This window comes from Epinephelus moara, chromosome 1, assembly GCF_006386435.1.
Source record: "Epinephelus moara isolate mb chromosome 1, YSFRI_EMoa_1.0, whole genome shotgun sequence".
NCBI lineage: Eukaryota > Metazoa > Chordata > Actinopteri > Perciformes > Serranidae > Epinephelus > Epinephelus moara.
This window is the reverse complement of record NC_065506.1, coordinates 48,584,262-48,606,335: the sequence shown is the minus strand read 5'-3', so window position 1 is coordinate 48,606,335 and position 22,074 is coordinate 48,584,262. Positions and strand designations below refer to the sequence as shown.

The following is a 22,074-nucleotide window of genomic DNA, read 5'->3' as shown; positions in this document are numbered from 1 at the left end:
TCTACACCTTATGACTTCTCCCTTTCATTGCACTTTTACTCAGATGTCAGTCCTCTTCAGTTCCTCAGTTCTTCCACTACAGAACCAAACAATAGATCAATACAGAACCTTAGAACAGGCGAGAACAAGGAACTAAGAACCACACCCAGACCTTATGACTTCTCCTGTTTACTCTATTATTATTTTAATGTCCCTACACTCACCACCTGTTAATGTGCAAATAGGCTGTTCCTCAGTTCTTCCTCTGCAGAACCAGACAATAATGTTCCAGCTAGACAGACACAGCTCATTGTTCCACAACACTGATTTATCCTTTGACGTGAACTTATTGAGGTTTTTTTTAGTGCATACCCACACAATATAAAAACAATAGCTATTAGTAGTAGCCTAGTAGTAGCAGTAGTAGTATGTAGCCTGTCCAGTGCTGGAGGGAGTATTCAGATCTTTTACTTGAGTAAAAGTAGCGATACCATAGTAAAATACTTCATTGCTTTCAAAATTTTACTTAAGTGACATAAGTATTAGCATTAAAATACACTTAAATTACCAAAACTAAATTACTCATAATGCAGAATGCCCCATTTTAGAATAATATACATTATATTGTTGGGTTATAATTCTTCTTAATGTTGAAACTTTTTGTGTTTTGTTCAGTTTGCATGAATCATTTGTTCCCTGATAGAAACAATAACTGAAAAAAATCCTACTTCCTGCAGAACATTTCTTCCTGTACGATTGTAAGTTCATCATTTTACAGGTCACAAATAAAGACACAGCACTGCAGCACTTCAGTTCAACTCTTTATTGAACTTTTATTATAATTCTGTGTCTCAGGACGAAGAGCGGTCCTCTGCCAATGGCAAGGTGGGTGGTGTGACCTCTGACCCCTGCAGCCTACATGTTGAAGTTTCCTTGGGCAGGATGATGAGCAGATGGCATCTGTAGCCTCAGCCATCAGCATATCACTGTGTGAATGAGGTGAACAGTGTGTCTATAGTGTGAAGCACTTTGAATGGTTGCTGAGACTCAGTCCATTTATCACTGACTTACCAGCATTTTGTTTTAGTGTCTCATGGCATCAAACTCATGAAACATGTTTAAACATGAAGAAAAACAGTTAAAATAAATGTTGAATTAAAGACCATCTCAAAACAGACTGTCTACATATGGGATCACTCAGGCAGCGATAACAGCAACGCATGACTTCAAATGAATGTGTAATTCTTACCTGTCTACTTCTGTCACCCCTGCTCAGACCACACCCATCTTTGTGTTAAGGCCTTTGCACACTGAGTCTGCGTTTTCAGATGCGTTTTTGTAAACCGTCATCCAAAAAACCCTTACACACTGATTCTGATGCGTTTTATTGTTCTATTCGTTGTGAAAATTCGCAACAAGACACTTTTCCTCCTTTGCCTCTCTCCACTGGAGTTACCTGGCTGTCGTCACTTCCTCTCTGTCTATCATTTGGCACCACAGCTGCATGACGTTGCGGAGCTGTCCTCCACATTGTGTTTGCTGTCCTCATCCTCCTTCTCTTCATCATCATCCACCTGAATATTACTATCTGTCCTGCTGAATGTGACCTGTCTGAGTTATGAATGATTCTGTGCGCCCTATTCCTCTGTCTTGTCTCAGCTGTGTCCCGCCGCCACATTTTCTTCACTGATTCTTGGTCAAACGTCTCTAAAGGCTCTGATTGATAGGAAAAACACACAAAATCGAACCTGTTCCGAAAATTTTAATGATGGACGAAAGTTTGTACGAACATGATTGGCACAACGTGAAGTCGTATTTATTTTTAGACGTGCGACAAACCCCGTTCTATGAAGAAGAACTCTGCTTGCCGGTAGTGTGAAGCACTCAGAGTGGTTGCTAAGACTCAATCCATTTATCACCGACTTACCAGCATTTTGTTTTAGTGTCTCATAACATTGAACACATGATCATATTTAAACATGAAGAAAAACACACCTAAAATACACGTTGAATTAGAGACCATCTCAAAAACAGACAAAAAACAAAAAACTGCTCCATAAAATGAAATGAATGTGGGCGTAAAGTGGGGGGCCCCTTTACTACTTCTTACCTGTCTACTTCTGTCACCCCTGCTCACACCACACCCATCTTTGAAATAAGCTTTTATTTTCATTCTGCCTTGAAGAAGCATGAAGGACAGAGGGAGGGGATGACATGCAGCAGGAGGCCATGGGTCAGAATCGAGCCCCTGGCTGCTGTGGCAAATTGGTGCATGGGGTGCCTGCTCTACCAGCTCTACCAGCTACTGGGTGCCCCCCACATATCGCTGCAACCAACACCAGGACGTCAACAAAAGTGTGTGGTTAGGTTAGAAAATAACAGCATGGTTTGACTCTACATTCATTCAGGAAGTGAACATCAGGTTCCTGGGTGAAAGTTCGGGGTGTGTTGGACCCATCCACCTCCCCTCCCGCCCACCTGTAGGGACTCTCCAGCTCCTTTTATTGTGTCGTTACTGGCAGAATTTGAAACTGACACCATCCTGTGGTGTATCATACCACCGTGACAGGTGCTGTCTGACCACGTTATTAACTGATGCTAACTGTCTACGTATCATGCTGCCACGACAGGTGCTGTCTCGCCAATCGGCAGTGTATGATAACATCACGAGAGGTGGCTTTTGGCATTGGTGTCTGCCACTGAAATCACTGACAAAGTGTCTGTTTCATGACTTCGGAGTGAGAACAGGCTGAAAAAGTTGGACTATTTACAGAAACAACGACATCTAGTGGATTTTTTTAGCATGTATTATTCTTCTTCTTCTTATTATTAATATCATTATCATTATTATTATCATTATTATTATTATTATTTATTTATTTTTTTTTATTATTATAGCACACCCAAACCGAATGGCAGAGATAGCTCAGTCCGGTTGAGTACAGTTTAACACATTTTTCATTAAGATATAGTGACTCAGAATGTGCTCTACCAGAGGAGTGAGCAGAGCATTACAGGGTTAAGAAATAAGTGTGTCTGTGGAGGGCTGCTGAGTTGATGTAGTGCAATATAAACTCCTCCTCAAACATTGACTGAAAAACCAATAATCATATCTTGTGTTGCTGATCTGCTTCGACATGTTTGTTAATTAGTTTCCCTTCTGCAGCGACCTGTGGATGATGTCAGATAAACACAATGAAAGTGACGGCTCCAACAACACAGATAACTCAGCTGAGGAAACTTTCGTATCCTGGAGTGCCGCCCAGAAATCAGCCACAGAAGCTTGAACTCGGTGGGCGTATTAGTTCGCCTTTCATTGCATAGCCTACTCTACAGAGAGCTTTACAATGTGTGGGCTGCATCACCTCCTGCATGTGTGAGGAAGCCAGCTGCCATGGAAACCACCTAAATCCCCCCCAACAAACCCTGACCTTCTGCACTCTGTGATGAAGGTGTGAGCAGAGCTGGAAGTCTGCCCAGTCAGGGTTTTTAATATTCATCTGCACACTGCAAATAATGTGTGACGAGGTGAGTGGGAGAGTGTGATCACTGCAGGTAACAGCAGGTAATGTATATTTAGTTTAGTTTTCTAAAGAGTCTCAGTAATTTAATGAATGCTCATTTCATATCCCTAATATTTATAGATAGTCAAGAAGAAATTTGATATCACAGTACGTTGAATATCTTCTTGTCTTATGGAAATTTTCTGATTATAGACAGGTCCCAAAAAGTTAGCACAGCAACAGAAAAACATACTTTGTACACAGGCCACTTAAACAAATATCATAATCAGATACAAACCAAATAAAGGTGCAAAATGACTATTACCATGTGCGCCTCTTGGACCATGCAGAATATTATTATTAGGGGCTGTATGCACTTCCTTTGTAACCATGATGGGAATCTGCTCTGTAGCCATGTTGGCGCTCTCTGCCGCCATACTGCCTTAGCCCATAACGCAACAGGTGCGACCCCCCGAATGTGAGCTGTTACTTTAGATCCAAATAAACTACATAAAGAACAAACATTTTTCTTTAACTGAACAATATTTTCAAAGGTGGTATATTGTAAATCTTTTTTTTTTTTTAACTAAAGTTACATTTTTAACTACCTATTTCTTACTTTTTTAAAAATCTGTTTTTAATGATGATGAATCTAAATGTTAATGAAATTATGACAGGAAATATGAAAAGCGTTTCAATTCAATTTCAGTACAGACAGTTACAGTAAGGCTGGTGATACTTTGTGAACCAGATGTTGTAAACATTCGGGGCTCAGTCTGAACCTGTGGGGGGTCAGTGGCATGTTCTCCCAGGGAGATTTCATCTCATTTACGGCAGCTATATGGGCTGTTTTTTTTAAGCCAGAAACAGAATTATTAAAAATCTGTTCATCATTTTGGAAAACATGACAGTTGCCAGGGGAAAAAAATGAATCCTGTCGAGCTACATCCTGATTTTTATCTAATTGTTCTCCAACTGTCTGAAACCAGAACACAAACAAATGTTGGATTTCTACTCCTGCCTCCTGAAAAGAGGCAAAAACTGGTCTGATGTTACTGTTTTAAATTTACATAACATAGGTAGGGGAGGAATTTGGAGTAAACAACATTACTTATCTTGAAACTTATCTTTGTAATGCTATGCTGAATGTTTTGCTGTCAAATCTGCTATGTTGAAATCTATCCCATAATAATCTGGGCTGCTGTAACTGCTAATCAGGGTGGAGTCTATCCCAGCTGACACTGGGTGAGAGGCAGGGTTCACCCTGGACAGGTCGCCAGACTATCACAGGGCTGACACATAGAGACAGACAACCATTCACACTCACATTCACACCTACGGACAATTTAGAGTCACCAATTAACCTGCATGTCTTTGGACTGTGGGAGGAAGCTGGAACACCTGGAGGAAACCCACGCTGACATGACATGCTTGAAAGTTCTTGTGACGTGGTGTGTAACTAGTGCACATATAGTTTTCTGCTCTGATAATTAAGAGTATACTTGTGTTTTAAAATCTGTTCAATCCAATCGATTCAGCGTCCTACAAATCTTCTAAATCCACTTAGCATAATCAAAATCAGCCCCTCGGAGAGTTAGAATATGGCTACATCTGGTTTAAACAGCTGTTTTGAATTTTGAAAATGTCAGAAATTGATTCATCGTCCTCAGTAACTCTCAAACCACTCCAGTACTGTCCGAATCAGCCAAGCAGTCGCTGAAATATAGTTTATACAGGTGATTATACTAATCAGTCAGCATATCAACATATTCAAGTTAGCATCTGGCAGTTTCTAAATGCTGGGGACCCATTCTGTACATTTCTGACATAAAACTTTAGGGAACTCAAGACTTCTGGATTCACATTGCAGGCAAGTCGACTCTCTGAAAGGCTAGTGACTGAAAACTGGACTGGTTTAGTGACAAATTTAGGCCAAAGCAAGTGTAATATTCAAGATAGAAAAGCCAACTTGGGTTCAAAGTGAAGCTTATCAGCTTGAGGAGTTTTCTATGTACAAGTGAAGCAGTGATGTTAAACACAAAGTAATACTTTTTTTTGGGGATGTATATTTTGAAATAAAAATGGCGGAAAGCCCCAGAATCTTATTTTGCTACTTTCCCCTTGTGTCAGGATATTCCTTACCAAATGTCATACTTGGCTGACTATTTATGTCATTGTAGTGCCCTAATATTTGCATTTACATAATCTCGCCTGAAATATATCCCCAAAAAGGGGTTTTGGGCCCCTGAGACCAAACGGCCCCGAGTTTAGGGTGCTCCTTATCAACTTGTGATGGCTGATGGTAGACGAACAGAAAACAATAATGAAACAAAGGTAGCAGAAAACAACATGATGGCTGGACCTGGCTCTTGCCCTAAAGTATATTCTTTATATTGTATAATCTATAGTTATGGAGCATGATTCCATTTATCTTTCCATGGACATATATTTCTCTTTTCCAGTATGATAGGTGTAGTTCTGTGTTTTTTCCATCTCAGAAGCTGCTGTAACATCATAATTAACCAATTTGGGATCAATAAAGTACATCTGGATACACACATTGTACCTGTAATGAGACAGTCTCTGTTGGTTTTTGGTCTTTTCATGAGATTTTTCTGACAATACACATAACCTACAGAGAGCAGAGCTGCAGCCTTATTGTTTCAGTTAATATTGTAATGGGCGCTGTCTGTGTGTGGCCGACTGATAACTGGCTGTGGTCTTTAAACATGTGACGTTATCTATGAAGACACTCACAGCTAACAGGCAGGGAAACATTATTATTTTTCACAGTCACACGCACACACGTTTGTACATGGAAAACATTAGATTATTCTTAATTAAGACAAAAATGGTAATGAATCAAAATATAAATTAATAAATAGTAAAATTTGTAAAACTGCCACACTCTTGATATTTAGACTTTTATTCAGATGTAAATTCAGATTTAAAAGACTTCATTGGCCTGACCATATTCATATACAGCATTACCAAAACACTTATTACTGACATTCAGTTATAATATTCAGAACAATGTCAAAGGGAAAAGAAGAAATGATAAATAATACACATACTGTATGTAATATTTAGTTTATAGAATAATGTCAGTGTTTTGTTAAAAAAATTAAACTACAACAGTTTATACAGTGAATTATGCTATGATGGGATTTTAGTTTTTTATGTTCTGCAGAACAAAAACCTGCTATAAGACAGTTTTACCTGCAACACATATGTTACTTTTAATTCATTTACTGTTTGATACTACTAATGATAATAATAATAATATTAATAATAATAATAATTATTATTATTATTATGGTAATAATAATAATAAAATACAGCTGAAACAATTAGTTAATTAATCTTATTTGACAGTTGAAGTAATTTTTCATGTAAAAACATTTCATAGTTCCAATTTCACAAACTTTTTCACTGAATAATGTTAATAGTCATAATATATTCGTAATAACATTTATAACTGTAATGTAACAAAGATAATGACTGTGATGTGTTAGTAATATCATTGTTAATTGTAAAGAATTAGTAATAATGTTAATAACCATAATGTATTAATAACAATGTAAATAAATGTAACATATTAATAATAGGGTTGATAATTGTAATGTATTAGTAATAATGTTAATAGCTCTATTTTTTTGATAACATTAATAACTGTAACGCATTAGTAATAGGGTTAATGATTGTAATGTACTAATAACAATGTTGATAAATGTAACATATTGGTAATAAGGTTAACAACTGTAATGTATTTGTAATAACATTAATAACTGTAACGCAGTAGTAATATGGTTAATAATTGTAATGTATTTATAACAATGTTAATAACTGTTATGTATTAGTAACAGATAATGACTCTAAAGTATTAGTAATAACATTGATAACTGTAACGTATTAGCAAGGGGGTTAATAATTGTAATGTGTTCGTAATAATGTAATTTTTTTAATTTCATATACTTTATTAATGTATTAATAACAGTGTTAATAAATGTAATGTATTAGTTTGTTTAATACTTGTAATGTGTTAGTAATAATGTTAATAACTGTAACTGTAACGTATTAGTTATATGGTTAATAATCGTTATGTGTTAATAATAGTAATAATGTTGAAGCTTTTGGTATTCTGATTATTTCATTAGTCCACCATTTCTTCTATTACTTTATTTGCTTCCATTATTTTCTGTGTTTGCGTCATTACGTCACACACCCTTACGTCCCGGCTACGTCAGAGGTCGGAGTTGAAAGGTGAGGGAGGAGGGCTCGTGCTTGGAAGGTTCGCGGGAAACGTCCCAAAACAAATCGGTTCTGGTGGACACGCGGTCGACTCCAGACACAGTTTGAACTTGTCAATCAAAAGGCAAACTAATCGATCTGATCGATCACAGGTTGGTACTGTGAGAACTGATTATTATTGTGACACAGCGCGCGCTGCTATTGTTAGCTAGCTACTTTTGGTAGCTGCAGGCTAACACAACGGTGCTAATCTGTTAGCATCCACCGGCTCTCTCCTGCTTTACACCACAGGTGACGGTGATCCGTGACTGACGGTACACGGCGGGCTGAAGCACTCGGTGACCGGCGACAGAGATGGCGGAGAGACCCGAAGACCTGAACCTGCCCAACGCGGTGATCACACGCATCATCAAGGAGGCGGTGAGACACCAAGTACTCACAGACTGTAATCAAAGTACTCACAGACTGTAATCAAAGTAATCACAGACTGTAATCAAATACTCACAGACTGTAATCAAAGTAATCACAGACTGTAATCAAAGTAATCACAGACTGTAATCAAAGAACTCACAGACTGTACTCAAAGCACTCAGACTGTAATCAAAGTACTCACAGACTGTAATCAAAGTACTCACCGACTGTACTCAAAGTACTCACCGACTGTAATCAAAGTACTCACCGACTGTACTCAAAGTACTCACAGACTGTACTCAAAGTACTCCCAGACTGTAATCAAAGTACTCACCGACTGTAATCAAAGTACTCACCGACTGTACTCAAAGTACTCACCGACTGTAATCAAAGTACTCACAGACTGTACTCAAAGTACTCACCGACTGTAATCAAAGTACTCACAGACTGTACTCAAAGTACTCACAGACTGTAATCAAAGTACTCACAGACTGTACTCAAGTAAAAGTACCACGATGTAAAAATACTCTGTTTAATAAAAGTCTTCCATTAATTATCTTAATAAAGTAAAAGTACAAAAGTCTGCATAAAGTATTAAAACTACAAATAAAATGTCTCCTGACTGATAAATTAATTAATGATATTATCAGATAGTTATTACTGAAGCATCATGTTGTTGTATTGTGTTTTCTGGGCCCAAAAATTCAACCATACTGGACCATACTGATTGCAGCTGAGATGAGTGAGATAATTTGAGATGAGTGAGACTTCTTATCTTCTACATTACACCAAGGACTAATACCTGAAACTGTCCCACACAAAAATAAATATTTATTAAAGATACCTTTGGCAGGTAGCAGGAAAGACATAACTCACAAATGGTTTCAAGTTGGTCCTCCAACATCGGCCCGATGGCTGGGGATTATAAATGAAATATACTGTATGGAAACACTTACTTTATTTTAAGACTTGAGCGAGAAAAATGTACCAAATATTGGGAGAAATAGATTGTGTAGAAATGCCACTGAGAAAAGTGTGACACTGTAAACCAGGATGTAAAGAAAAATGTACCGTTACTTGACTTAACTTAACCTCTTAACTTTAATTTGTATATTTAAGTAAAAATATAAAATATTTCCTTGTTTATAAGATAAAAAACAACGACTGACCTGCTCACTCAGTGTAAAACTGCACAGTGCAGGCAGGCACTCTGAAATACATCCGAGGTGCTCTGACTGTATTTTAAAATCTTTTATTAACACGTGGATAAACAGACACGTTTCAACCAGAGAATCTTCATCAGGGTGTAGAATGAATTGGAAACAGGTGTGCAATTTAAGAGCTCATGTGAGGGTCATGTGACACAGGTCACATGATATATTGGTATAGCCCTACTAGACAAAAAAAACACATTGATAAAAATGAAAATGACATAAATATATACTATGAATAATCAATATATTTAGTAACAATCAAAAAGGTTCAATGCCAAATAAATAGAAAGGAAACGGATTGAAGTAAGAATTATTATATATTGAGACAAACCTGCACATAAAGTGGCAGAAACTGAAAAATAAAAGATATGTGTGAACACTCAAAGGTTCAGACTCACTGATACTAGTTCAAAAACATGACAACAAAACTGAGAGGAAGGGACGATGTAAGAAAAACTCTGATAAATCCCCCTCAGTGATACATGTCTAAAAAATATGACAAACAGGCCGGAAGTACAAAATAATGATGCTTCACCAGAAACAGAAAAACTGCACAGCACGTTTGTCACAGAGCCTTCAACATATTTACTTAAAACAGCACCACAGTTACATTTTGAGGTGAATATGCTTCACTTAAATATTTCCATTCAAAGCTACTTCACTATGTTTCAAAGAGTTTACAGCATGATATTTATTTCAAATCTATAGTTACTTTACAGATCACGACTTTAAACACAACATGTGATCAGTTTCCAAATTAACTGCAAAAGTTTAGTGTTTTCATTTAAAAAAAATATTAATTGGGGCGCTGATGGCTTAGTGGATAGAGCAGGCGCCCATGTACAAGGCTGTTGCCACAGCGGCCCGGGTTCGACTTCAGCCCGTGGCCCTTTGCTGCATGTCACTCTCTCTCTCTCTTCACGCTTGTCTGTCTTATACATTGAAGGCTAAAAAGCCCCAAAAAGTATCTTTAAAAAAAAAAAAAAAAATTAACTAAGAAAAAACCCAGAGCTGTTTAATTGCTACTGTTCTCTGAGGACGCCGTCGTCCCTGAGTGAATAAATGTTTATTGCTCAGCCTGCCTGTGTTTCCTGATAACATGAATCTCTGCTGCAGCTCTGAGATAACTCCTCCGCACCGTTTGTTTTCCTCACAGCTCCCAGATGGGGTGAACGTGTCCAAAGAAGCCAGGAGAGCCATTTCCCAAGCTGCCAGTGTGTTTGTGTTGTATGCAACATCCTGGTAAGAATTAAAAAAAGTCTAACAGTCGAAAATTGATTCATAAATTTCAGTTCAGTTAAAGTGTTTCACACAGAAACAACAAGAAGCCTCAGAGTCAACTTATTATAACTTTACAGAGTGTTTCAATTATCAAGTTTAAGACCTGAATATTATTTGTGAAATGTTTTATTATCCCACTGACTCACTGAAAATATGTTTTCCTTTTCTGCTGATGTTGTTACAGTGCGAACAACTTCGCCATGAAAGCCAAACGGAAAACTCTGAACGCAGGAGACGTTCTGGCTGCGATGGAGGAAATGGAGTTTGAGAGATTCCTGGAGCCGCTCCGGGAAGCTCTGGAAGGTCAGAACTTCAGAATTAAAGACGCGTGACACTAAAATCAAAGTTCAGATCACAGCTACAGTCGAACTGCCCGTTTGACTGTCACTGACTTGAATTTCAAAAACAGAGACCGCAGAATGCACCTCCCATAGACATCATAATTGATACTTATTAATTTCTACACTGCTCTTAATCAGGCAGAATAAAACATGCATTATTATCTCTGCGTATTTAACTGTGTGCTGCAGGACTGATGTGGATGTGACTGCATTCAGAAACGTTACAGGTCCGACTCTGTGCACGAACACTTCTGTCAGGACTTTTATGAAAAAGTAAAAGCTTTTCATCCAAATGTGGCACAAACTAACTGAATTCCAAGGAAATCTGTAAATGAACGCCCGTCTCCATCCGCTGCTGTTATGTGATTATTAGAAGTTGGTGCATCGAGGGAAACAGCTGGAGGCGCTAATTTTACAGTCAAGTGCCGTTAAACTACGGCAGCAGATGAGATGACATCATTACAAGAGCTCAAGCTGAAGTTCAGACAGAAAATAATTTAGAAAACATGATGGAAAAATGACATTTCTGTTTGAGAAAGGTTTCAGTCATCGCTCCACACACAGCTCTTCATCACATGCTCCATGATCATTTCACAGAGTCGTTTCCATTCAATTTTGTTTCATTTTACTTTTATCAATACACCAATTTATCCATCACTGTCAATCTCAAAATGTTTTAGTGATATATTTACGTTTCTCAGTGTTTGCACTCCGTTATTTAGTGCACCAGGAGGAAAGGAAAACACCTACTGACATCAGAGCAACATGTGAAACTGCCAAAACATTTGTGTCACAGTGTGTGTGTGTGTGTGTGTGTGTGTGTGTGTGTGTGTGTGTGTGTGTGTGTGTGTGTGTGTGAGGCTCAGTGTGTCATTCAGTGTGGACACAGGTGGGCTCAGTCGAGGTCAGGTCATGTGACCTCAACATGCTTTTACAGTCTGAATTTGTAAAAATAAATCAGTGAATGTAAACCTGAGTGTGTCACACAATGCAGAGTGGTGATAATGCCGATGATGATGATGATGATGATGATGGTGATGATGATGGTGTCTGTGTTCCTCTACAGTGTACAAGAAGGGCCAGAAGGGAAAGAAGGAAGTGTCCGAGCAGAAGCGTAAAGACAAAGAGAAGAAGGCCGACTCTGAGAATGATAAGAGCAGAGAGGAGGAGGAGGAGGAGGAAGAGCGCATGGAGGACGAACCTGAAGCTGAGAACGAAGCCGAGGAGGAGGAGGTGGAGAACTGACGAAGCTCTGATGATACGAACGATGAAATGCACTCCGGTCACCGGCCTGGACGTGATGCGTTTAAGTGACGCTCGGCCATGAATCAACACATCCAGGTTCACAGTGCAGCACGGCGAGCTCTGAGGAGGCAGAGCTCCCTTAATAACGTACTTCTCTGTGCAGCTGCCGTCTTCCAACCTGATAAGAAACAAAGCACAAGGTCAAACCACGTCCTGCACTTCCTGCATCTTTGTCTGTTTTGTATTTTTGTGTAAATATCCGCGTCACCTTTTGATACGAACGTTCCCGACAGGAAGCGACATTCAGTAGTTCAGAAAGTTAAACTCAAAGATTCAGTTACACTTAGTTAATACACTTTTCAGTCAGTTTACCACAGAAGGAAGTGACAACACAGACGGTAGTTTGACCTGCGTCCAGGTAGGAATAGTTCTGAAAAGTTTCACCTTCAGATTAAGAAACATGTTCAGTCTAGTCGCCAGAATAAATGTTGGCATTTTACGTTTCTGCAAAACACAGATACGTTACATTCGTACGTTATTATGTAGCATTTAAACTTTACATTTAAACAATGCTGTGGTTAAATACTTGTGAAAGGCACCTGAAAGCAGCACAAAAAGAAGTGATGTTGCTCCAGGTTGTGTTTGTTTAGGCACAAAGAAAAACAACTGGTCACGGTGGGGAAAAGGTCGTGCTCTGGCTTAAAATACCGGTTCTTTGTGGCAGTGTCCCGGCAGGAAATGCAGCAGTGTTTCGGTAAAGAACAACTGCTTTTTGTGGTGCTGTCCTCGGTAGAAAAACAGCAACTAGTCCCTAAAAACATCCACACGGAAGACGAAGCTTTGACTCACTGAAAAACAGTTGATTTTTTGTTTGTTGGTCTGCAGCTTGTCCACCGTCCTCTCCACCTCCTGAGGACAGGCAGCTCATACAGTAGGTCAATTTAAAAAACGTTGATTTGATTCGTATGAAATGTATTCATGGTTTACAGGAACGTACGATGCTAACATTTTCTTCTGGCGACTGGACTGACGTGTTTTTTATTTGACAAAGAATCCAAAGTTCTCAAATGTTAGACGCCATGCAAAAGGAAGAAGTTTGTAGAACACGTTGCCAAAAATAAAAAACAGTCTAATATTTGTAAAACATGGATTTAAATCAGGAACTTTTTGATCCAAGACAACAAAATCTGACCTGAAGTTTTGATTCAAGGCTTCTACACTTGTTCTGAATTTAGCGTCCTGGCTGGATTTGTGTTTTGTTCAGTAACTAGGTGTTTTCCTACTAACACACAAACAGTTTGACAAACTACTAGCAGCAGATACCGAGCGTCCAACAGCTACATGTGATAAATTCTACACTGGAAGCTTCACACCTGAAACGACTGTTAGTTAAAACCTGTTGTGTTGGACGACATGAGTTGAGCATGAACAGCTGCAGCAGTGTGTCTGCGTGCAGTTCCTCTTTGTTCCTGATCTGCTGAGTTTTTGAAGCATTTATACTTTTGTAGGATTGTATATGAGTGGTTGAGATTTGCAATAAATATTTTGTATGAAAAGCAAAACTGCAGTGAATCATGAGCGACCCTGACGACCCCTCACACCCACCACAGCCCAGCTCAGTCCTCCATCCTGCAAACGTGACTCCACTGACGCAGACACGACGTATTCACTGCAGCTGCAGTCAGAGTGATGTTCATGGATCTTCAGATTTAAACTGTGGAATAAAACCTGCTGAATATTCTGTCACAAAGCAGATAAATCCTTAGTTTGCTGAGAGTTCAGTCGGACTTCTTAAAGTTATAAAGAAGACTCATAACTAAAAATAACTGGCTGTTCACAGTTCATGCTCACGATGCAACGTTTCAAACATTTTAGTGTTCAGTGTCAAACGACCAAAGACCAGGGACCGCTTGCACAAAACACCTCAAGTATGACACTTCTGACGCCTGTTTTTATCTCACAATGTTGGCTTATAGTTTTTCAGTGAAAAAATATCAAAAGCAAAGACAAGAAAACCAGAAATACTTAAGTGAACATTTTAAGAGAACCTGAAGGAGAAGAGTTAAGGGTGTTGTGTGCAACCATTTTTATTTGAACAAGGACAGGGGTCGCCAACATATTTGAGCTTTACATGAAGGTTACACAGCCTGTTAAGTCTAAATTAGTTGATCAACATTACTAATAGGTCTAAATGAGTAGTAATTAGTATGTTTTACCTTAAAGTGGCTTCTCTGCAGTCGGCTTTTTATGATTATTAAGTATTTTAACTTTGCAGCGTTGGTGGTAAAAGCGAATAAACCTGTATTCACTGTATTAAATCCTCTGTTTTCCTCCAAGACCTTTCCTGTTTTGGATTTGCTGTCCACAGCGAGCCTCACCAGAGAGACTCAGGACTACATACTGCTGAGGTTTGTCAAAATTAAGAGGAAAAGGTGCTCGGCTTTAGATGTGTGACGAACATTTTAGACGATGAAATGTTTTCTTATTTGGTGTAAAGGCTGCACATTTTCACAGCTGGAGAATGTAAGAACTTATTACGGTTCACAAAGATGAAAAATGAAAATGAAAACGTAAAAAAATAACTTACTCATTTACATTTTTGTTGTCGAAGCCACATGGGGCCACTGTAGATGAGCGAAGGAGCCATATGTGGCCCACTCCTGAACTAGAACTTAGAGAAAATCTTAACTTAAGGTGTTTTGTGCAGCCAGCCCCAGGGGCAGTGCCCTAACTCACCTTAAACTGAAGAAACCCTGAATTATCTTTTTGCTCAGTGTCCAAAACTAAATCTGACTTTGCCCTTTTCTAAAAATGTGTTGCTTTTAGCTTTAGTCTTTCATCAGGTATTACAACAGACACTTTAATGGTTTCTTAAAGATCTATGATGTGATCACAAACCACGACACAGGCGCAGTCCCTCAGCCTACAGTGTCCCCCATGGGACATTCTTATGGGGGAGGGGGGAAGTGCAGTAGTAAATGGCAAGGTACAAATCATTTCCTCATCTTGATTGAACTGTGCCATGAATCATGTTTGTCAATTTGAAAGATAATTGTGCAGGTCAAGAAAGTTCAGAGACACGAAGGTTCAAACAAGTCTGACAGTGGCTTGAATGAACCGCCATCTTGATGCGTTTCATTGTTGCGTCTTCATATTGTTCACTGCAAACTGCATCCACAGGTTTTATTTTACTTTGAGACTTGTGTCACATGATGAGCAGCAGTGGTGCAAGAAGTATTTCAGGGTTCCTACAGCAAGTAGATTCAAGACTTTTAAATGTCAGTCAGAATCAAAGTTAAGAGCAACTTTACTATAACCACAATTGAAAAGAAAAGCAGTACATGTACAAATTATATTTGAGCTTTTACAACATCGGACTAACAACTGATAATCCTACTTCCCATGTCTTTGCATTTATACTTTTAAAGAGACTTTAGTTTCACACCAGTTCAGGCTGTTTTTACAAATGCAATGTCCTTTTAAGACTTTAAGGATCAGCAGGAAATTCAACTTTGTAAAACTGTAAATCTAATCTAACCAGGATGGCTCCATTAGTGAACATTAACTAATTTAAAAACCTATATTCTAATACCTTAAGGTGAAAGCAGAACAAAATTTAAAGGCTTTGTTTTTACAAGAAGTTTGTACTCTGCAAAGTGACCATCAAGCACAAGGGAGAGGTTTTTTCTTGTAGGCTCTCGCCAGGAAAACTGACAAAGCTATTATCTTTAACCAAACCACGACTTTCCCTCCCTGACCTTAAGAGATCCCTTTCTGGTAGAAAGCCCTTGAGGAACATTCCTCCCAACTGCTCAGATAAGAGTTATGGTAAATTCAAAAGTATCTTCTCTGAAATGAGCACTATGAAGTCACAAACTAAATAACTCCGATGTGTTCTCTGGATCAGTTCACCTGAGTAAATGATTATTAATAACCAGAGACTGAAGATATGAAACCTGAGGTGTGTTTATATTAAGTGTTCACAGGAAAAAAAAAAGATTTGACACAAGGAGTTCAGTTTTTATGAAAATTTTATTTGTGTCACTTATTTACTCGGATGGACACTCGACTTTGCCGCTGTTGATGTCATCGATGACGTCATGGGGAGGACGGCCATCAATGGTGCATCCGACAGACTGAGCGGTTCCCAGGATCTCTTTGATGGTTCCTGACAGAGAGATAAAGACAAACACCACGGTCAAAAGAGAACAGTCTGAAACACAAGATTTAATCAGCAGAGTTTTCAGCTCATTTTGACCAAACGCAGGTGGAATAAAGTTTAAACTAATGAGGGATAAAATAATTTGGTTATTGCCGATTTGTTCCAGACTTTTCGGCACAGAACTGCCCATCAGTTTTGGGCAGCCCTGTTTCCTAAAGCCGGGTCAATCTGAGCCTCCACTGACTGTGCTCAGTCACTCTGACAGACAGGCATAGTGGCGGGAGGCTGAGCAGAAAACTATTAACAGCTGCACAAAGAATATTTGCTCATTATAAAAGGAACATCTGGTCCACTGTGACAGTTTAAGAGACTAATAACCACAAACACATTCAGAGGTCTGTCTGAGACATTTAAACTCTTGTTTTCTTACCTGAGAGCTCTCTGGCGATGGAGCGAGGCCTCATGACGCGAGCAATGCCCACAATCTCATCGAAGGTCACGCTCCCGCTGTGCTTGACTGGAAAATTAAAAGCAGGAATACGGTCAATTCACTTTATTCAACCTGATTCTGCTGTTAAATTGGTTTCAGGTGACAGTCACTTACTGTTCTTGACCTTCTTCCTGTCACGAGGAGGCTCCTTCAGAGCCTTGATGATCAGAGCAGATGCAGAGGGAACGACCTCGACCTACAGAGAGGAAACAGGAAGTCATTATCACAACGAGTCGTCACCCTGCCTCCACAGAGCTGAAGTGTTGATGAGCTTCATACTGCAGATGTTTGGACATGACGTACCGCTGCCTGCCTGTTCTGGATGGTCAGCTTCACAGTGATCCTCAGGCCCTTCCAGTCACCGGTGGCCTTGGCAATGTCGTCACCAACTTTCTTGGGAGACTGGTGAGAGAACAGAGGTGATCAGCTGAGATCTAAAATGACTTACACTAACACCATATGTTAAAATGAACAGTTTAATGAACGTGTGAGCCTCAGTTTGTGTTCCAGACTTTTCGGCACAGAACTGCCCATCAGTTTTGGGCAGCCCTGTTTCCTAAAGCCGGGTCAATCTGAGCCTCCACTGGATTATACTCAGTCACTCTGACAGACAGGCATAGTGGCGGGAGGCTGGGTTTTATACTCGTATGACGACATCTTTATTTCACACTCACCAGACCCAGAGGTCCGATTTTGGGGGCCAGAGCTGAGGTGGCTCCGACTTCTCCTCCTGTGCACCTCATGTACACTGGAACACAAAGACGAGAGCACAACTTGAATAAACGTCTTCACTTGACGCAGATTCTTCACAGCTGCATGTTCACAAACATCCAGTAACAGCTGATATTAACAGGCTTTATGTACGACACCGCTTCACAGTGAGTGCGGCAGAGATTTAAAGTGTCTACACTCCTGTAGCAGTCTGTCAAAATCATATATAGATTATTTTCCCTAACGTGTGTAGCTTTGAGAGCTACGCCCTTCAGCTAAACTCCTGTTGTGAAACGTGATCATGTGGAACAGGCTGACGACAATCCTGAGATACGATTAGTATAATGAGGATTTACAGATCCAATAACGGGCACTCCCATCTGCTTCGTCATTTTTTGGACATAACAGACAACATTGACAGTTTACAGCAGCGGTTCTCGATCCTGCTCCTGGACGCCACAACGACACCCTCACACCTGGTTCACTAAATCACAAGCAGGTGAACACACCTGTCAGGACTGAGTGATGAAGCCACAGCTGAAAGTCATTGGTATTTTCTAAATATATCACTGTATGGTTAATTTGAGTGCTTTCAGTGCTTCAGATGTTAAATAGGAAAATTCTCTTCAAGTTGGAACGCTAATTTACAGTCGAGGCAGTGATGATGTCATGCAGCGTTTGTGGTCCCCATGAGCAGGATTAAGAACCCGGTCTGTTGTTTAAGTTTATGAACCTTTAATTTGATATTTGAGATAAGCAGCTGAGAGCGCCAACTTAATCTTAAATTAGTTTACATTTTCATTAAGTTTATTATTTCTCTCTCAACCAGGGATGCTAAACTTATTTTAGTTAATGGACCACATGCAGTCCAACCTGCTCCTGAAACCTGGCACCTCTTAGTCTAAATCTCGTGGGCCACATTGGACCCTTTGGTGGTTCTGGTCCATGAGCCGTATGTCTGATGCCCCTGCTCTAATTTATCATGCAAATTAAATTTATCCATTTTAGCAATGAATTTTTTTTTTTTTTAAATAAGGTATTTATAACAATAACTGAAACTTTTTACAATTCGTATGTGCTGTTAAATTTCATTTAAGTATTTAAATGTGATGTCATACAATTATATATCTGGAACTAATGAGCACTTTAAATACCAATAATCAGTGTTATTTTATCAATAAGTTGTTTCATCTGTAAAGGGACAAAAAGTAAAAAAAAAAAAATGTTATCTTGAATGTGACATTTAATTCACTTAAAACCTCAAAATATTCAGTGGAAAATGATAAAGAAAAGAAAAAGTGGCAAATCATGATAAGTCAGAATATTGGGCATCTGATTGATATTATCAGTTATTGTTATCAATATCCCTGTGATTTCTAAATCAGAAGAGCACTCACTTAAATGTAATCTGTTCATTTACATCTGATTTGAGAATCAAAAAAAACAGTAACTCTGCAAATGACTTATTCCTAAATCACTGATTGGGTAGTCGTTACTTGAATCATCAGTGAAAAAGATGACTGCACAAAGCCCATCAATTTATAGTCAAATTGGGTTAAAATTTAACATCAATAAGTCTCTGCTGACTCATACACAGGTAACTTAATCTCTGAACTAATATATACACACACATTTAAAAAAACAAGATAGTGACTTCACATTTACAAAGCTAGCTACATGAGCTAACTAGCTGGTACACATCCCACGTGGTACAGCACACAGTCCAGACACCAGATATCTCATCATCACCCGCATCAAATCAATCAAATTAACCCCGATAAAAACATATGAACATGCAGATATTAATACAGACATAGTTTCCCCCGCTTTTTGACGCGTTTCGTGCCCAATCTTTACCGTTTTCTCTACAGGCCGGCAGACACGGAGGCAGCCGGACAGAGCGCCGCCATCTTGGCTGCGAACAAGCTTCAGCTTTATTACCCTGCTGACTCTGAAAACATACCAATCTTTATCTCGTTGGGGTCGAATTTAGGAGGCATGTTGATGCTGTGGAGGTTGAGCTCAGTTCAGCTTGGTTGGTGAGGGTGTCGGATGAACCCGGACTCGGGACGACCGATTACTGTTGCACCTTCACCGCTAAGGGAGAAAGAAAGGCCGAACACAGGCCGCGGAGGGATATATATAGGTCCACCAAGTATCGCGAGAGGTGGTGAGATTGCGTTCTTGTGACGTGTGTTGATGGGTGGATGGGTGGGTTTATGTTTTCATACATTTTATTTTACTAATCACCCGCAGAGGTGTTTAACATTATTATTATCAGCAGAAACACAGCGATCTGGATGTGAGGTTGACCTTTGATGGTTTTGTTGTGAAGATCTTTTTTATTCATATTTCGTCACATAATACATTTTTGCACAATATGAATAACTGGCTAAGAATTAAAATATAACATTTTACAACATTTGACACATACCAGATTCTAATTTTTATTAAAATAATCTCTTCAACTAAACATCTAATATGGTCATTATCATGTACAAGTATTGTTATTATTTTTTATTTAACGTTTTTTATTAAGTGTTCATGACAGCCATGCCATTTTGATTTTGTTCTGAATATGTTCTGAATCTTTTTATATTGTTTGAAGAAATGCACCTTTTTATTATTAGAATGTATGATGTTGTTCTCAATAAAGTAACAAAAAATAAATAAATGGAGGAGGTATTCAGAGCCTCAACTAAAAGTACTAATACCCCACTGTAAAAACGTTATCAAGTTAAAGTCACACTTTTATTATACAGCAAAATAATGTATAATAATTGTAGCAGTACTACTACTACTGCTTCTAAAAGTAAATAAATAAATAACGAAATAAATAAATAACAACAGCAATGATAATGATAATAAAAAAATAATAATAATGATAATAATAATCAAAAAAATGAAGTTAAAGAACAAAAAATAAAAGTATAAAAACGGGCCTGAGGATCACTGTGACAACCTAATCTACTGATTATTTTCTACATTGATCAACTGATTTCTTTTAGTTTGTAAAAATAGTGAAAACAGTGTGAAATGTTCGGCACAATAACCCAGAGCCCAAAGTGACATGCTTTGACGAGTTATTACTAATAAATTACAGTTATTAACATTATTCAAAGGGAAAGTTTGTGGAGGTGGAACCATGACATGACGGGTTGATTATTTTAACAACATATATTCTTTAAAACTTTTTATTAATTTTATTTCCGTGAAAGGTGTTGTACCAATGACATGTATTGATATTATTATTATTATTATTATTATTATTATTTTTCTGACAGCTTTACAAATTATGAATTTTCACAAAAAACATATGAAAAGTCACAAAAAAGGATAATAAAAACATACAATAAACAAAAAAGGTAAATACAGCTTACAGCAATAAAAACACAGGCCCCAAGATCAAAATAAAAGACCAGAGCAGAAATAGAAAGTACAAGTAGCTCACATTTGTCCGTCAGTACCGTACTTGATCAGCTGTACTGAGTTACGTTCCCCCACTGTGTAATATCAGATATAATAGTGACATCATAGTTTTATATTTGAGCAGCGCTGAAGCAGCTTCAGGCTCATTATCCTGTTCATCCACTCAGCTCCCACATGCAGCTCTCTGCCTCCTCTCAGTTCATCAACCAGCTCAGAAAATAACCAACAAAACTCTCAAAGTCCCTCCAAACAGTCCGTGTTACATCAGGCTGCTTATATCACCACATGATAACATTATATTACCACCGTCAGTGGTGGAAACTAACTCATTTATTTAAATACCCTACTTTAGTACTTGTAGTTAGATATTTTACTTTAGACGTCTACTCTTCTACATTTATCTAACAAACAAAGATTTTTACATACAAAACATCTAAAGAATTTATATTATCTGATGCTTCATCATGAATTAAACTCCCCAAGAGTTTACAGTCCAGCTGAAACCATTAGTCCATTAATCAACTAGTCGATTGACAGAAATTTAAAGGTCCAGTGTGTCAGATTTAGGGAGATTTAGTGCCGTCTGATGGTGAGGATTACAGATTACAACCAGCTGAAACTTCTCCTGGTTATAGTTCCTTCAGTGTTCATTGTTCAGGAGGTTTTTAAATGATCCACAGAGGTCTCTTCCTCTCAGAGACAAACAGACCAGCTGATTTAAACCAGTATAACACTGAATAACACCTGGGCCACACTGCCTATATGAGCACTGCGCAACAGCTACCTTGCACTTGTGCGGTGTTCACACAGACGGCGTTGTTGCTGCGGTCAGTGACTTCTGGTGTCAGACAAAAATGAAAAAAGCCATCCTTTCATGTCAGCATGATACGTGGCTGGTTGCCATTATTGTTTGACAGCACCCAGCGGCCTCAGGGGGAACATAACAGGACAACAATGAAAGTTAAGGGGGCGAAAAGTCCGAGTAGCGTCCATCAACCACTGACTTTCATCCGGGAGGCCGGTTTTCACTTCCTGTTTGAATGTAAAGCCAAACCCT

At 38.7% G+C, this 22,074-nt stretch overlaps 2 protein-coding genes and 2 non-coding genes across 5 annotated transcripts; 1 reads left to right on the top strand and 3 right to left on the bottom strand.

Moving 5' to 3' along the window:
• The first annotated feature begins 7,727 nt into the window (after positions 1–7,727).
• On the top strand, positions 7,728–13,787 carry pole3 (polymerase (DNA directed), epsilon 3 (p17 subunit)). Its single transcript, XM_050040923.1, has 5 exons — positions 7,728–7,885; positions 8,025–8,153; positions 10,515–10,600; positions 10,824–10,942; positions 12,047–13,787. The coding sequence occupies exons 2-5, from the start codon at positions 8,088–8,090 to the stop codon at positions 12,223–12,225; spliced, it is 450 nt and encodes a 149-aa protein (XP_049896880.1). The 5' UTR covers positions 7,728–7,885; positions 8,025–8,087; the 3' UTR covers positions 12,226–13,787.
• A 2,451-nt stretch (positions 13,788–16,238) lies between these two features.
• Positions 16,239–19,711, bottom strand: rpl12 (ribosomal protein L12). 2 transcript variants are annotated; one of them, XM_050040904.1, is made up of 6 exons: positions 19,552–19,711; positions 17,552–17,625; positions 17,181–17,279; positions 16,992–17,073; positions 16,818–16,904; positions 16,239–16,393 (listed from the first exon to the last, which is right to left on the bottom strand). In XM_050040904.1, the coding sequence occupies exons 1-6, from the start codon at positions 19,586–19,588 to the stop codon at positions 16,275–16,277; spliced, it is 498 nt and encodes a 165-aa protein (XP_049896861.1). In that variant the 5' UTR covers positions 19,589–19,711; the 3' UTR covers positions 16,239–16,274. The 2 variants fall into 2 exon arrangements, with proteins under 2 accessions (XP_049896861.1, XP_049896870.1); XM_050040913.1 differs by having other exon boundaries at positions 19,446–19,577.
• On the bottom strand, positions 16,543–16,669 carry LOC126396670 (small nucleolar RNA SNORA65). The gene has a single exon (XR_007570589.1). It is a non-coding gene; the product is annotated as a small nucleolar RNA SNORA65 (small nucleolar RNA).
• Positions 17,377–17,504, bottom strand: LOC126396663 (small nucleolar RNA SNORA65). The gene has a single exon (XR_007570587.1). It is a non-coding gene; the product is annotated as a small nucleolar RNA SNORA65 (small nucleolar RNA).
• Positions 19,712–22,074: the final 2,363 nt, after the last annotated feature.

Coding starts and splice junctions, on each gene's coding strand:
- rpl12 (XM_050040904.1), bottom strand. CDS start 19,588: ATGCCTCCTAAATTCGACCCCAACGAGATAAAGATTG. Junction 17,626..19,551: donor CCCCAACGAGATAAAGATTG/GTATGTTTTCAG, acceptor TTTGTGTTCCAG/TGTACATGAGGTGCACAGGA. Junction 16,394..16,817: donor CATCGCCAGAGAGCTCTCAG/GTAAGAAAACAA, acceptor TCTCTCTGTCAG/GAACCATCAAAGAGATCCTG.
- pole3 (XM_050040923.1), top strand. CDS start 8,088: ATGGCGGAGAGACCCGAAGACCTGAACCTGCCCAACGCGGTGATCACA. Junction 8,154..10,514: donor CACGCATCATCAAGGAGGCG/GTGAGACACCAA, acceptor TTTTCCTCACAG/CTCCCAGATGGGGTGAACGT. Junction 10,943..12,046: donor GCTCCGGGAAGCTCTGGAAG/GTCAGAACTTCA, acceptor GTTCCTCTACAG/TGTACAAGAAGGGCCAGAAG.